This window comes from Diabrotica undecimpunctata, chromosome 2, assembly GCF_040954645.1.
Source record: "Diabrotica undecimpunctata isolate CICGRU chromosome 2, icDiaUnde3, whole genome shotgun sequence".
Taxonomy (NCBI): Eukaryota; Metazoa; Arthropoda; class Insecta; order Coleoptera; family Chrysomelidae; genus Diabrotica; species Diabrotica undecimpunctata.
Window position 1 is genome coordinate 24,656,639 of NC_092804.1, and position 14,383 is coordinate 24,671,021.

Below are 14,383 nucleotides of genomic sequence, written 5' to 3' on the forward strand. Positions count from 1 at the left end.
GTCTCCTCTACTGCTATGGTCTGAAGCACATCTAAGGCATCTCCTCGAAGAGCGATAGTCAGGTTTACCGCCTTTTCTTTTTCAGACCATCCATTTGCTCTTGCGGCTGATTCGAACTGTTTCATGTAGTTGTTCCATGATGATTTTCCGTCGAAAGTTGGGACTTTAACATGAATAGAACCTCCACTTCCTTCAAATTTCGGCCGTGTCTCCAACTTACATTTCGTCTCGTCTTCTTTTATCTCCACTGTAATTGGATTGTTTCCTCTCTCTGCTGTCCCGGTTTCCTCCATCTTCTTTTCCATCTCTTTCCATATCTTTTCTTCGAAGGCCAACATATCGGCAGCAACTTGGTTTTTTAACGAAGATATTCTATCGTCCAGGGCAGACATCTCAGAAGTGACTTTAGAGATTTCCGAAGAGATGTTAGCAGAGACTTTGCTTTCCAGAGAAGAAATTTCGTTAGAAACTTTGCTTTCTAAAGAAGCGATGTCGCCGGATACTTTGTTCTCCAATGATGCGATGTCGCCGGAAACTTTGTTTTCTAATGATGCGATGTCACCAGAAACTTTGGAAATCGACGAGAGGACAGCATCTTCAAATATATAAGTCTCTGGATCTAGTCCTTCTTCTAGCAAAGCGTTCTTTAGTCGTTGGACTAACTCAGCCTTTTTTCCGGTAGAAGCTAATTCTCTGTCTTCAAGATGTCTTCTTAAATTAGTCACTGTCAGCTCATAAATCGTAGCCATTTTCACAATTTATTTTATATCACACTTGTATTATTATTATAAGTCTAATTTATGTTCGACCTCACTCTGACACCATTTGTTGTGAATTTATTAAAAGGTTCAATATTTATAACACTTACGGATTTAATTTATTTCTTTATTTATATTAACTTATCTGACAATAATTTATATAATATATCCGTACGTAACAAATTCGCGAGCGCGGGTTCAGAATTAACTGTTCCTTCCAAATAAAATGTCCTTTATATATGCCATTGCCTTTACGCTAGAATCATCGAACAGCCTTCTCGATTAGTGGTGAAATTATAACGGTAAGGCAAACGGGTATTTTTACATCGGCTCGACCGTTTCTGGAAGGTCCATTCAGGTAAATTTCTGCCGGCTAATAGAATACTCTCGTAAAATCTAAAAACAGAACACATTAGTCATAATATTTACGGTTATTTTAGGCCAGGATAATTATCGTAACAATACAAAAAGAAAGCTGGAAGTATTTGAAAGAAAAGTTCTAAGGAAGATATTTGTATCTATTAACGAAAAAGGAGTATGGAGATCTAGGTACAGCCATGAACTATACCAACTGTTCAAAGAATTCGTTAAACTTCAGAGACTTATGGACTGCTCGTGTAGTGAGAATGAAGGCCGAAACATTGTCAAAAACAGTCCTAGATAGTAAAATTCAGGGCGCAAGACCAAAAAGAAGGCCACTTAAAAGGTGGGAAGATGAAGTGGGCAGCGGATGTGCAAAATTTGCTAGACGTCAGAACTTGGAGAAGATTGGCGAGGGATAGGCAAGATTTTAGGCATAGTTTGGAGGAGGCCAAGGTTCGATTTGGACTGTATTGCTATTGGAGAGAGAGAGATTATTAAAAAGAATTTATTAAGGCAAAAGCAATAATGAGGTTTGATCCCGGTGCTTTAGTAGTAGTTAGCTGAGTCGCGTAATTGTCATTCTAAGTAAGGCAGTGTAATTTCATGGACATGTCTTGAATTGGTTTTTTTCTGTTTCTTGTTAATCGGATGTATGGCATAGGAAGGGAAATAATTAATAATTAATTCATAATTATTACATGGATTTTTACGGAGCTAAAAAAAATTTAGCTCCGTATAAGAAATCTTACAAACACCATAGTTTTGAAATTAGAACACAATTTTGGGATATTCCTTACTTTAAAACCAAAAATTTATATATTATAGCATGTATATAAATAAAATTTCTTCTTTTTATTTTACAGCTACTCCAACATGACCGTCATAGTGGACCAGCTGTTCCCATCTCGTTCGGAAGCCGCCAGTGATTTCTCCCAAAACGTTTATTGGCGAGACCCTATCCCCTCTATCGAGGAAGTACCCGAACTTTAAATGTTCAAAACAAAATTAACGTCATTATCTGCATTTATATATTATGTAAACCTCTGTGATTAGCTTCAAACAGTGTGTGCTTTTTATCGATGATTCCATTGACATTTAGTTTTTGTACGGACGCTGACATTAATAGTGCAGGCATTGTTGTTTTAGTATTTACCTAATTTGTTGTAATAAAAGAAAGACATGTTCACGTCTGTGTTCATAGTTGAGTAGACGGTAGACATTTGGTGAACTTACAAATATATGAACTAATTTATCCAGTTGGTATCAATTGGTAGAGGTCAGTAAGATTTAAAACGCTTTAAGCCTGTGAAAACTTCTGTAGATATTCCATAAATACTTTTGTGAAGAAATATTTAATACAATCCAACAAATTAAATGATGGACAGACAAATATTTTGGGGTATATGATCTCATATGCAAATCTTTGCTAATTTGTTGAAATATTGATAATTTAATTCCTAAATTTCCACCGTCTAACGCTACGAACATACATAGCTTCAGTGTTAGACATAATGTTGACAGATCTAAGTGTTAGCTACAGTAGTTTTTTACCGCAATATGATAACGTACTACAGATAGCCAAATATGATTTGTTTTAGTACTATAACTAGTTTTATGAAGAAAGTTCGAAAGCAATTCACAATTATGTCTTTAAAAGAAAACGGGTAATTTTTGTTATTCTTAAGTGTCACGTCAAAAGCCTTATGTCAGAAGGTCAGAAGTATGAACAGGTCGTATGTATTTCAAATCTTGCCAAAAATACAAGTACTACAACAAAATGGACTGTGTGAATGTCTACGCGAATGAATCCCAAGAATATTTATATCAGAAGATTTTAACTAGGAGATTTCAGAATGAAAATGCCTACTTGGCTGTTGGCTTACTTCTTAAGAACCTAATTTTGCTTATTTATGTTTGCTATTTACCTTTCGGATGTAGATACACTCGTAAGAAGATCTCTCTTTAGTAGAATACTTTGTTTATCTTTCCTAATGTTGGTGCTGTTGATTTTGTTGCAAACCTTTGCTATTAAACCCTATATTTAAGTTATGATTCACCAGTTTTACAATATTTTCTCTTTTTGTTTAATCAATTTTGTCCACCGATATATATAACTCAAAATTCTCTGATTGTGAGGAAATACACCATTCCACTATCAAAGCCGGTAGAGTAGATTTTATTCATACCGACTGGTGTGAAGTTGGCAACATCTGTTGACCGTAAGTGCCCATATTAATCGGTACTTTAGTTTTGTGCGTTGGGTAATTAAAGCAGCCCAAAGTACATGAGATGTACAGATAAACTGAAGAGGAATTTGCATTGAGCATAAAAGTTATGTAGAGAAAAACTATGGCAGCTATTATAGATGGTGTGTGTTACATGTCATCTCATTATGTCAAGCTGCGCGATCAGAGTAATTAAAGAAGTGGATTTGTATGCAGCGTACCCTTCTTATTTTTATTTTTATATAAAATTAAATGTGAACTAAGATAACTAGAGCAATTTTTACAACATATTAATCAGTTACGAGGAAGACTAAATAGTATATAATATTACTTTCAGTAGTTTTGTGTTAAACGAACTACTTTTTCTATCAGTAAATTTTATTAGAAAGTTTCATTAAAGAATAACATTGATAAATAGGAAGGAAGTAAAGCTGTTTTCGATAATTATATCTTCTAGTATACGACCTTTTTGTATTTTAAAAACCTTCCCAGGCATAGAGGTTCCAGTAAATAATCGTAATTTATTGCTTAGAATATATCAATGATGATAAAAGAAAATCACATGACAAATAAAATATACTGAGCATGTTACCATTTATAAAAATCTGATTTCAAATTTGATTTGACATATTACTTAGAATAAGCTCTTATCAATTGTTTTTAGAGATTCTATTGTAAAATTGCTATTGCTTTTTGATATATCTAATCGAAAAAAACCATGTTGCACTTTTAAAATGAACACATTACTTAAAAGTAGTAAATTTTGTTTACTTCTACTTGATAATTCCACGAAGTGGATCACAAATTATAGTTGCAGAACATTTTTTAAATCTTAAGGAAGCTCCATTACCCTTTTTTTTCTAATTCGAGAAGACGTTGATGGAAAAAAGTATAGCAGCGTGAGCAATTTTCATCAGAGTATCCGCCTATTCTTCCTAGCTGGCTCGTAGTGTACAATTAATTTCTAATTTCACACTCACCTTTTGTTTATTTATAATTATGCCTAAAAACATTTCTTTTACAAAACAATGGTAAATTAAATGTCTACAAAACTAACGTTGGAAAAAGTCGAGCTATTGCACACTTTTAGCACGTTTTATTGCTGTCAGTCCAGTTTTGACAATTTAATCAAAAAGTTCCCATGGTTATGCAACCCGTTCAGCAGCTCTGTATCGGTGTGAATATACTTTTAGGGAACTGTAGATATTTTGCTGTATGTTCATTTATTGGAACTTCCAATCAGGTATATATTATATACTCACAACCTATGATGTTTCTGCAACTTTAAAAAATATAAAGTTCATCAAGAACAAATAGTGTTTGTACAATTTTTCGCTTTCATTTTTGGAAATACATAAATATTTAAAGCTTTTGCCCAAAGCAAAGCAATTTTGGATACATCAAAATATAGTTCGTTAATACTTAGAGGTAGCTTGCCATGAATATCATAATTCCATAGTTAGGGATTTTTAAATCACTTTTAAGAGATGTAGTTATTGTGTTTCAGGATGTGTTAACTCATCTATCGATTGCTGGTAGTATTTTTAATTTGTGTCTATTATGGGCAAGGAATATATTTGCTATATGAATGAAACACAAAGATATTTTTAGTAGAGAATTATTGCTAGCGAGGACTTCGTAAACTAGTGGAATTAATATTGGAAAGACTGTATTTTTTTCAATAGTATATAGACGAATTTAGTGAGAGGAGTATTAATTTAGTGGATGGATGTGTGAAGCTAAAATTGAAGAGAAGATGAAGAAGAGAAGAGAAATGTATACAAAAAATATGAAAATCCAAATATAAAAAAAATTTGAATGGCGTAGGAAGATTAATTATGACAAGGGACTAAATCAGTAGAATATTTACAATACGGTCACTAAACTGCTACTTCACAAAGGCAATTGCTCCTATCAGATTGATAAAACTAGAAATAGCAAACTTTTGTAAATGCGATTTGTATTAAAGTGAAGTACAGTTTTAAATTTTTGTCTGAACAATTAAATATTATTTCCGTTATTAGATTAGACTTGAGGAATGAGGAATTATCGTCTCAATAGCTCATCGGGCTGGTAGATTCACTTCACTGTGAGTAGTTTGGTGGTTTTATGGTTCGAGCCATGTTGCAATGAGAAATTTTTCAAACGTTATACTATAAAGTACGTCAATCTACTAGAAAACCGGAACATACATACCTAGAATTCGAATTTCCATTTTATAGTAACTACAAAAGTAAAATGTAACAAGAAAATAATTTTAGAGCTGTGCTTGTATCTTCATGTTAATATTCTAAAGATCTGTGGGTGCTTTAATGTTGACAATCGTGTGAATTTTTTTTTGTAAGTAAAGTACATCTAGCACAAAAATTTAAACTTATATCTCAAAATGTATTCGACAATAGGTCTAAAAACACTGAAGTAAACGATAGATGAGTTAATTATCGGTTTTGTTTAGTTTTTTAGGATTGATTATATATTCTGACTTTTTAAAGGCTGTTGGTATTGTGATAAATATTCTACCAATATTATTAGTTTAGTACTTGTTTAGTTCAGTTAATTACAATTATTTTTTTACGATTATGTTAGTCTACTAAGTATTGTGTAGTTTAAATTATAAATTTTGTGATATAATCATTGTTTAATTAAATTAAAAAGTTTTCTTAAAAAACTTTAATTTGTTAAATTCAGTTACTGCAATAAATTATTTTTCGGAGATACTTGTGATTTTTATTATACATAATTCATTATTACCCAGTAAAAATTTTGCAGTTTGATAAAACTGTTATGGAAGTATGGAATATGGTTCGGAAGTATAGAATGGATACTATGCAGAAAAGTTTGGTGAATGAACACCAACGGAAAAACAGTGAATGAAGTAACAATGGGACAATTAACACACATAATAAAGTAAGAACTAATAAATGCTTTAAAAAAGATAAAAATAACTAGTAAAGCAGGAACAGAAATATGCACCGGACATATTAAAATACTTAGAATGGGACCGAACGGAATGGTTATCAAAAATCTGTAAGGAAACATGGAAAAAACAATGGATACCGAAATAATAAAAAACTGGAACGATATGACCACAAATAAACTACAACTACAAAATATATACAAAGATTTTGTAGAAAAGATAAAAATTGCAGGTAGGGACTAAATTAGAAGAACAAGTTATGAAACAATATCGAAATAATTATTAAAATGGTGAGCATATGTGACACGGTTGCTTTAATAGGCGTTAATAAATTAATCATGAATCATCCCTGACAACGATTTGTTATAGAAGGTCGTCACATTTGATATTAGATTATGGGAGAAGCATTATACAGAAAGGATTAACAGGATTGTTACACAGGTGCAAAATCATCGATTATTTTTTTCGCGTGGACAGGAAAACAAAGCACATTAGTAAAAAGATAACATACGGAAAGGACATAGAACATAGGAATGTGCATGTTGTTCTTTTTTTGCATTATGAATTCCATCAGGTGATTAATTTAATTATTCATATCTCAGACAAGATAGTATATCTCAGTAGATGTTAATAAATTTAAATAAAATAATATGTTTAAAAAGATTACAAACATGTTTTATTTTATAAGAATTACTCTCGTTTATTATTCTGACGAATGTTGACGATCATCATGGCAATGGTGTGAAACCCGGTTCTGAGCTTCTTTAACCAGTATGTTCTTCTTCCTGGACCTCACCTTCCATTTTTTTCCTGCAGGATGGCTTGTAGGAGGAGGAAAAGTTCTTCATTCTTCTGAGGATCTCTTCATTTGTAATCTGGTCAGTCCAAGGGATCTTGTGGATGTGTATCTACATTCACGATCCACGATTCAACAATATAAAACGTAACAGAGAATACGTAGCAACGTAGCATTCTTATTTTTACTGAGAGAGCGATTGTGGCTTTTGAAAAAGGGTTTAGTCCTGTTAAAGGTGGCTTTAGATTTTCCGATGCTCGCTCTTATCTCCTGGTTATTGGTCTATTCTTCATTTATTATGGTGACGAGGTAGTTGTAGAGTTTTATTCTTTTTTTCTGGGGTTTGGTTGACGTAGAGTTGACCTTCCATTATCTTTTTCTTGGTAATTATCATGAGCTTTGTCCTCTTTAAATTTATGTTGTCCATATTGTTGACTGTGATACGTGATTTCATTCACAAGGACAACTACAATGGTGTCATCTTCATATCTGTTGCTATATCAGCATATCTATTCGGTTTGTTCACCTTAAATTTTGAGATTTGCAGTTTGATTCCCGTGGAGGTTTCAAATTATTTATCAGATCCAAATACCTAAAAAGGTTATTCTCACGGCTTTTTTTTCAGTGCCCCATTTCTTTTCAATACATGTATTAGATACTGACAGAAAATTGTATGGCCGTGATTAGGGGAGGATGGGGCATCATGGACCATGGGGGTAATGTAAACCACATCGGTTATTTTGTTTTAAATTGGCAACACTGCATCTAGTAACTACTACAAATATGCGTAGACATCTTATCTACTTTTAGTATGAGTCTGAACGCACGGGGAGTACGTTCAGACGTGTTATAATTAAAAACACGTGTTTCGTCGCTGCTGATCTAAGGAATTTACTACTTTTGACTAAAGATTTCTCGGTAAGTAGACATGATTATTTTAACTTTTTGATACTGTGGTGTTGCTTGTAAAATGTGCTTTTAATAATTAAGATTTGCTTTTGATACGTTGTGAACTGGTACGTTAATTTCCATATTTTGAATGTGTACTACGCATGGGGCAACGTGGACTAGGAGTGGTTCACATTGCCCCATTATATTTTCTTGACACTTTTTTAATTATATGCTTCTTTTGCAGTTAGAAATGGTACGAAATTATGTGAGGAAAACTGAGCAACAATCCTGGTCTCTTGTTGCCTTGAAGAATGCTATCCGGACAGTTAAAGCTGGGGAAATGGGCTATTTAAAAGCTAGTAAAGTTTATGGTATCCCGAAAGCAACGTTAATTCGCAGATGCAAAGAAAAAGTAACAAGAATTTCTCCTGACGAAAAGGGTCTAGGTTTCTACAAAACGGTTTTTACCAAGGAACAGGAAGAAGAATTGTATAATTATATCTTAGATATGGAGAAGCGTTTATACGGAATTACTTTGCTTGATCTTCGTCACCTAGCTTTCCAGTTAGCCGAAAAAAATAACATAGACCATCCATATAATAAAACAAACAAACTTGCAGGTTTAGATTGGGCGTACGGATTTCGAAAACGGCACCCAGGGCTTTCATTACGTAAACCCGAATCAACATCTGCTGCAAGAGCTGAAGCTTTTAATTGTTACAATGTAAAACAATTTTTTGATCTGTATAAAGCTACTTTGGATTCTAAACATGTCAATCCAACGCGTGTTTTTAACTGTGACGAAACAGGTCTAGGTACAGTCCCCAAATGTAATAGTAAAATCTTGGCGCATAAAGGACGGAAACAAGTTGGACGGCTTACTTCTGCTGATAGAAGTGGAATAACAACAGCCGTTATTTGCATGTCATCATCAGGAATTTTCATACCGCCGATGTTAATCTTTGCAAGAAAGAGAATGAAAGTTGAACTCCAAGCTGGTGCACCTCCAGGTTCAATATTCGCCTGTAGCGATAGTGGCTGGATAAATAGTGAACGCTTTTTAATATGGTTTCAACATTTTCTTCAACAAACGAAACCAAGTGAAGACGATCCGATCTTATTGATTTTGGATGGACACAGCAGCCATACAAAAAACATAGAAGTAATTAATTTGGCTAGGGAAAAACATGTACATATCATTTGTTTGCCTCCACATTCCACCCATCGAATGCAGCCAACCGATGTTGGTGTCATAGCTCCTTTAGCACGATATTATGATATGGCATTAGAAAAGTTTCTTAATAACAACCCAGGCAGAGTGGTAACAGCTTTCCAAATCTCTAAAATTTTTGGTGAGGCTTTCTTACAAGCTGCAACACCTTTGACTGCTATTAACGCTTTTAAAAAATGTGGGATAGTACCTTATGATCCCAATATATTTACAGACCTCGATTTTGCACCATCTGCTACGACTGAAAGAGATTTGGAGAATAATAGTCTACCAGTGTCAAGTCAAGATGAGGCAATTCCTTCAACTTCAACTGCAGAGCCTCACTTAAGTCAAGATGAGGTAATTGCTTCAACCTCAGTTGCAAAGCTTCATACTGGTAACGATTTTCAATTGACAATTTCCCCTGCACACAATAGAGCAACAACTTCATTTGGAGCAAACAGCCCTAAAGACATTCGTCCTCTGCCAAAGAGAAGTAAATTAATGGAACCAAAGAGGAAATCCAAAAAAGGTAAAACGGCTGTACTGACATCTAGTCCGTATAAGCTAGAATTAGAACTTGAAATAAACACGAAGGAGGCAATAGAAACAATGAAAAAGGAAAAAGCTAAGAAAAAAATAAATGATGATAAGCACAAAGATAGTGAAAGAAGTAACAAAAAAATAAAAGTTTGTTCTTCCAAAGATGGTAAGGGAAAGAAAAAAAATAAATGTAACCATCAAGTACAAGATGATGGCAATGGTGAAGATGCTGAATGTTTTTACTGTAACGAGTGGTTCTCCTCATCAGCCAATGAAGAAGGATGGGTACGTTGCTCGGCCTGTCTGAAATGGGCTCATGAAGCATGTGCGGGAATAGATCCAGAAGATGATGAAGAATTTCAGTGTGAATTTTGTATTCCTGAATAAATATAACATGTGTCTATTTTTACTAATGTTCTGTTACCGGTTTTCTAAGTATTTTTAATAAAAAAATTCTTTTTACTTGATTTTATTTACCAAACATAGCCATTAGATAATGAAATAGTGTGACTTTCCTCAGTAGTTCACATTGCCCCACCCTATGGGGCAATGTGAACTTTTGACATATAGTCAGTTGTCATTTTTTTGTTGAAAATACGTTAAATAAATTATGTTTCAATTGCAACTAAATGACAGTTAAATGTTTAATGAACGTCCCTAATTAATTAAACAAAACAAAATCATTTCTGGTTTAACAGTATGTGCATATCTTCCTTAGATGGTTCACAATGCCCCATCCTCCCCTAAATCTCAACGAAAACCAACATATTGCATCATCCAAATATATTCATATATTCAGAAGGGATGTTTATTTACAGATATTTTATTAGTCGTCATTAACCACATGAAGTCCCTAACCGATGGAATCGTGCGAGTATTCGAATAAGTATCGGTCGTTATATCTATCACTAACATGGTAATTTTAAGCTGAAAAATTTAATTTTATTGTGTATCCGTTTTTTTACAATAATTAAAATTGTTCGCATTTAAATTGTGGTAATTGTAACATATTGGAATACCTGTCGTACTCTTCTGGTAAAACCGTCTTTGCTAAAATTCTTCTAGAAGCTTACATGTTTTTCACATCATGCTTACTAAAGTCTGCACCCAAATTGATTAAATCTTGGGTAAATTTTATGAATCCCTCACCTAAAACGTTGCGGAAGTTCAAAATAGGTAATAAAAAATATAAATAAAATATTGTAACGAAATAGCCCATCTCCGATGCGGTTACGTGTCACAGTTCTTAGAAGTATGGATCTGGAATATTCGATCGTTGGCATTCTCGATGCGCTTTTAACGTGAAGGATAGAGGTGGACTACTCCAGAATATTCTAGTTCATAACGATGATTGAAGTTTTTAGTTAATAAGATATTTTCGTGCTGTAAACCTATAAATAAATATATTTATATAAATTAGAACCGCTCGTTTTATTTAAAAACGGTACAATATTTTATATTATAATATAAATAATAATATAAATTACACGTAACATCGTAATAAAATTACGAATAATTTATTCAAGAGGAATAAAATGAATGTATTTCAAAAAGGCCGCTCATGCAGTGATACTATATTTGTAATCAAATAACTCATCAAGAAACACAAGATATAGCTTTCATAAAGTTTAAAAAAGCTTTTGATCGAGTGGAACGAAATAAGATTTGGGAAATATTCAATGATAATTATCTTCATTCCTTTTAACATATTATTTATCTTATATTGAAGTGGTCCTCAAAAACTGGAAAACTGTAGAATATCGTGATTTATATACTCATCTAAGCGCCCTACTATTTGTAGACAAAAAAATTATAGCACAAGAAACAAAAGACAAACTAGAACTAGCAATACATCGGTTAAACCAACGACGTATAATAAATAGACCCAGCAGCCGCCTATGCTTGTTATATAATCGGGTGTCATAAAGACCTACCGCTTGGATGTTGAAGATATGTTTACTACAACAATGACGTGCTCGTTTATTTTATAATGAGTTTATTTTTTAAGACAGCTAATAAGACATGAAGACATACATAATGAGGTAAGTGTATTCCATATAAACGACATATAGCTGTATTGTAAAGATAAATGGAGACAACATATTCACAGATGCAAAACAAAACTCTACAAAAAAAGCTTAATTAAAATTCAAAAGATAAAACGATGTAGGAAGACCTCAAAAAAGATGATCGTAATAGCCTCGTGAAAACAGAGGAGGCAAAACCTAATCCGATCCGTGAAGAAGAAGAAAAGAAAATAAAACTTTCGAGTGATATTTGGGAAGGCAATTTCCGAATGATACTTGTGGATTTTTCACTACACATGCACATGCTTAAGTAATAAGAAACAAGTAAAAAACAAAAAATATTTTAATTATATTCACGGTGGATTACAAATTATAAAAATTATCATACAAAAGACAGATGCAAACGTTTAGGTTCCAGTTTATCCTCCAGCAAATTATGTGTTTATGACTTTTAAATAATATTGTGTTTCAAGTATCAATTAAATGCATAAACGAATTGTCGGAAATGGATTATTGCAACCAAAACAAATAAGAAAGTTGGAAATAGTTATGAAGGATACATGTACCTACAATATTAAATTATACGAGCCCCTTCCTATATCAGTTGGCCCACCTATGGAATTTGCAGTTTAAGTCTGTTAGTATAAACAAATTAGACTCTGCATGTTTTATAACTTCCCATATTAATTAATATACACTCGCGATCATAAAATCCGGGTCACCTTGAAAATTTCAAGTTTATTGAATATTTTTGCATCTGGTGCAGTAATAACTTTTTTTTTATGCTAATGTATTTTTTATTTGTCATCAATGTTTATTTTCAGTGAAGAAGTTAAGAGAAGAATACATATCGCTAATAAAACATAATGGACTAATTAAACATCTAAGATCTAACAACATCACAAGAAGCACCAAATGCAAAATATACAAGACCCTGATAAAACCGGTCCTTGTATATGGATCAGAGACATGGACACTATCGAAAAGCGATGAAAACCTATTAGGCACATTTGAACGAAAAATCCTTAGACACATATATAAGGGGGTAAAGGAAAATGACATATGGCGCAGAAGATATAACTTTGAACTGTACACAGCATACAACGAACCCGAGATCATAACATCCATAAAGATCGGACGTCTGCGCTGGATGGGCCATGTTGAACGAATGTTGGAGACTGAAACACCAAAACATATTATGAGACAAACACCAGTAGGAAGAAGGTCAAAGGGAAGACCCAAACTTAGATACATGGAACAAGTGGAGCAAGATCTGAAAACACTTAAGATTACCAACTGGAAAAACAAAGCAAGGAACAGAACAGAATGGCGGAAAATCCTAGAACAAGCCAGGACCCAGAAAGGGTTGTCGAGCTACTGATGATGATGAATGTTTATTTTGAAAAAAAAAAACGGTTTTTTTATTGTTTTTATTGAAAAAGCAGAAAACAAACCAAATTGTTGATAAAACAGGCATACGAAAAAAAAATGGAAAATACAGAACGTGGTCAAATGTCAGTGAAATTTCAATGACTAATATCGTGTATTGCCTCCACTTGCTCTAATGACCTCTTGCAGACGACGGGGCATACTCTCAATTTTTCTCCGGATTACATGTTGTGGTATTATTCCACTCTCTCACTAACAGATCCTTAAGCTCCTGTGCGTTGTTAGGAGGTGGTGTATGGGTTTGAATACGTTTTTTCAAATCGTCCCAGAGACGTTCGATGTGATTCAGGTCCGGAGACCTAGCTGGCCAGGGTAACCTCGTAATTCCAACCTCGTCTAAGTATTGCATACTGATCCTGACAACGTGCGGTCGCGCGTTGTCCTGCATAAAAACGGCGTCTTCTCCAAGCCTTCCCATGGTGGACATAACATGTTCTTCCAGAATCTCCGTAATGTACCTTCGTGCAGTTAAAGACCCATTTTCGATGAAGGGTAATTTTGTGCGGAAGTTGGAAGATACACCTCCCCAAGCCATGACCTAGCCTCCACCAAATGGCATTCTTGGAGCAATGCAAGCTTGTGAAAATCGTTCACCGGTTCTCCTCCAAACTCTTACACGTCTATCGGATCCAGTTAGGCAGAAACGGGATTCATCTGAGAATAACACTTTGCTCCAATCATTAATTCCCCAATGCGCGTACTGTCGAGCAAAAGCTAGTCGTGCAACTCGATGCGCCCGGCGAAGTGGCGGTCGTGTAGCCATTTCCCGAAAATATAGTCCAGAAGAACGAAGTCTTCTCCTGACTGTTGCAACGTTAACATTGCAATTTCGTACTTCCTGTAGACGATTTCGATGCATAACCGCAGTTGAGGTCCGGTTTCGTAAAGCCTGAAACATAAGAAAACGGTCATCTCGAGCCGTGGTCGTTCTTCTTCGTCCATATCCAGGTCTTCTGGTTAGCAAACCCGTCTCCTGAAAGCGTTGAAGCACTCGTTGAACAGTAGAAAGGCTTACGCCAACAGTTCTTGCGACTTGCCGTTGAGTATGACCGTCTTCCATAAGCGCAACAATGCGTGCCGTTTCAACAACAGTCAAAGGCATTTTTGGCAAAAAATAAACAATAATAAACACTAATAATGGCACTAATGGTGGCAATAATAAACGTTTGTTTGTTGCGTTTGAACAGAAAGTCGAAGCACAAAT

The 14,383-nt window shown here is 34.2% G+C and overlaps 1 protein-coding gene across 3 annotated transcripts in view; it reads left to right on the top strand.

Moving 5' to 3' along the window:
* The window catches only part of Lpin (phosphatidate phosphatase LPIN), a 151,309-nt gene extending 145,246 nt beyond the window's left edge, over positions 1–6,063 (top strand). For 2 of the 3 annotated variants that reach the window (XM_072522544.1, XM_072522543.1), the window contains exon 17: positions 1,985–2,122. Coding sequence is in view for 1 of the 3 variants with exons in the window: in XM_072522547.1 (XP_072378648.1) it covers positions 1,985–2,111 (127 nt within the window). In the remaining 2 variants the exon portion in view is untranslated. Of the gene's footprint in view, positions 1–1,984 lie in introns of all 3 variants that reach the window. The other variant, XM_072522547.1, reaches the window with a different exon arrangement.
* Positions 6,064–14,383: the final 8,320 nt, after the last annotated feature.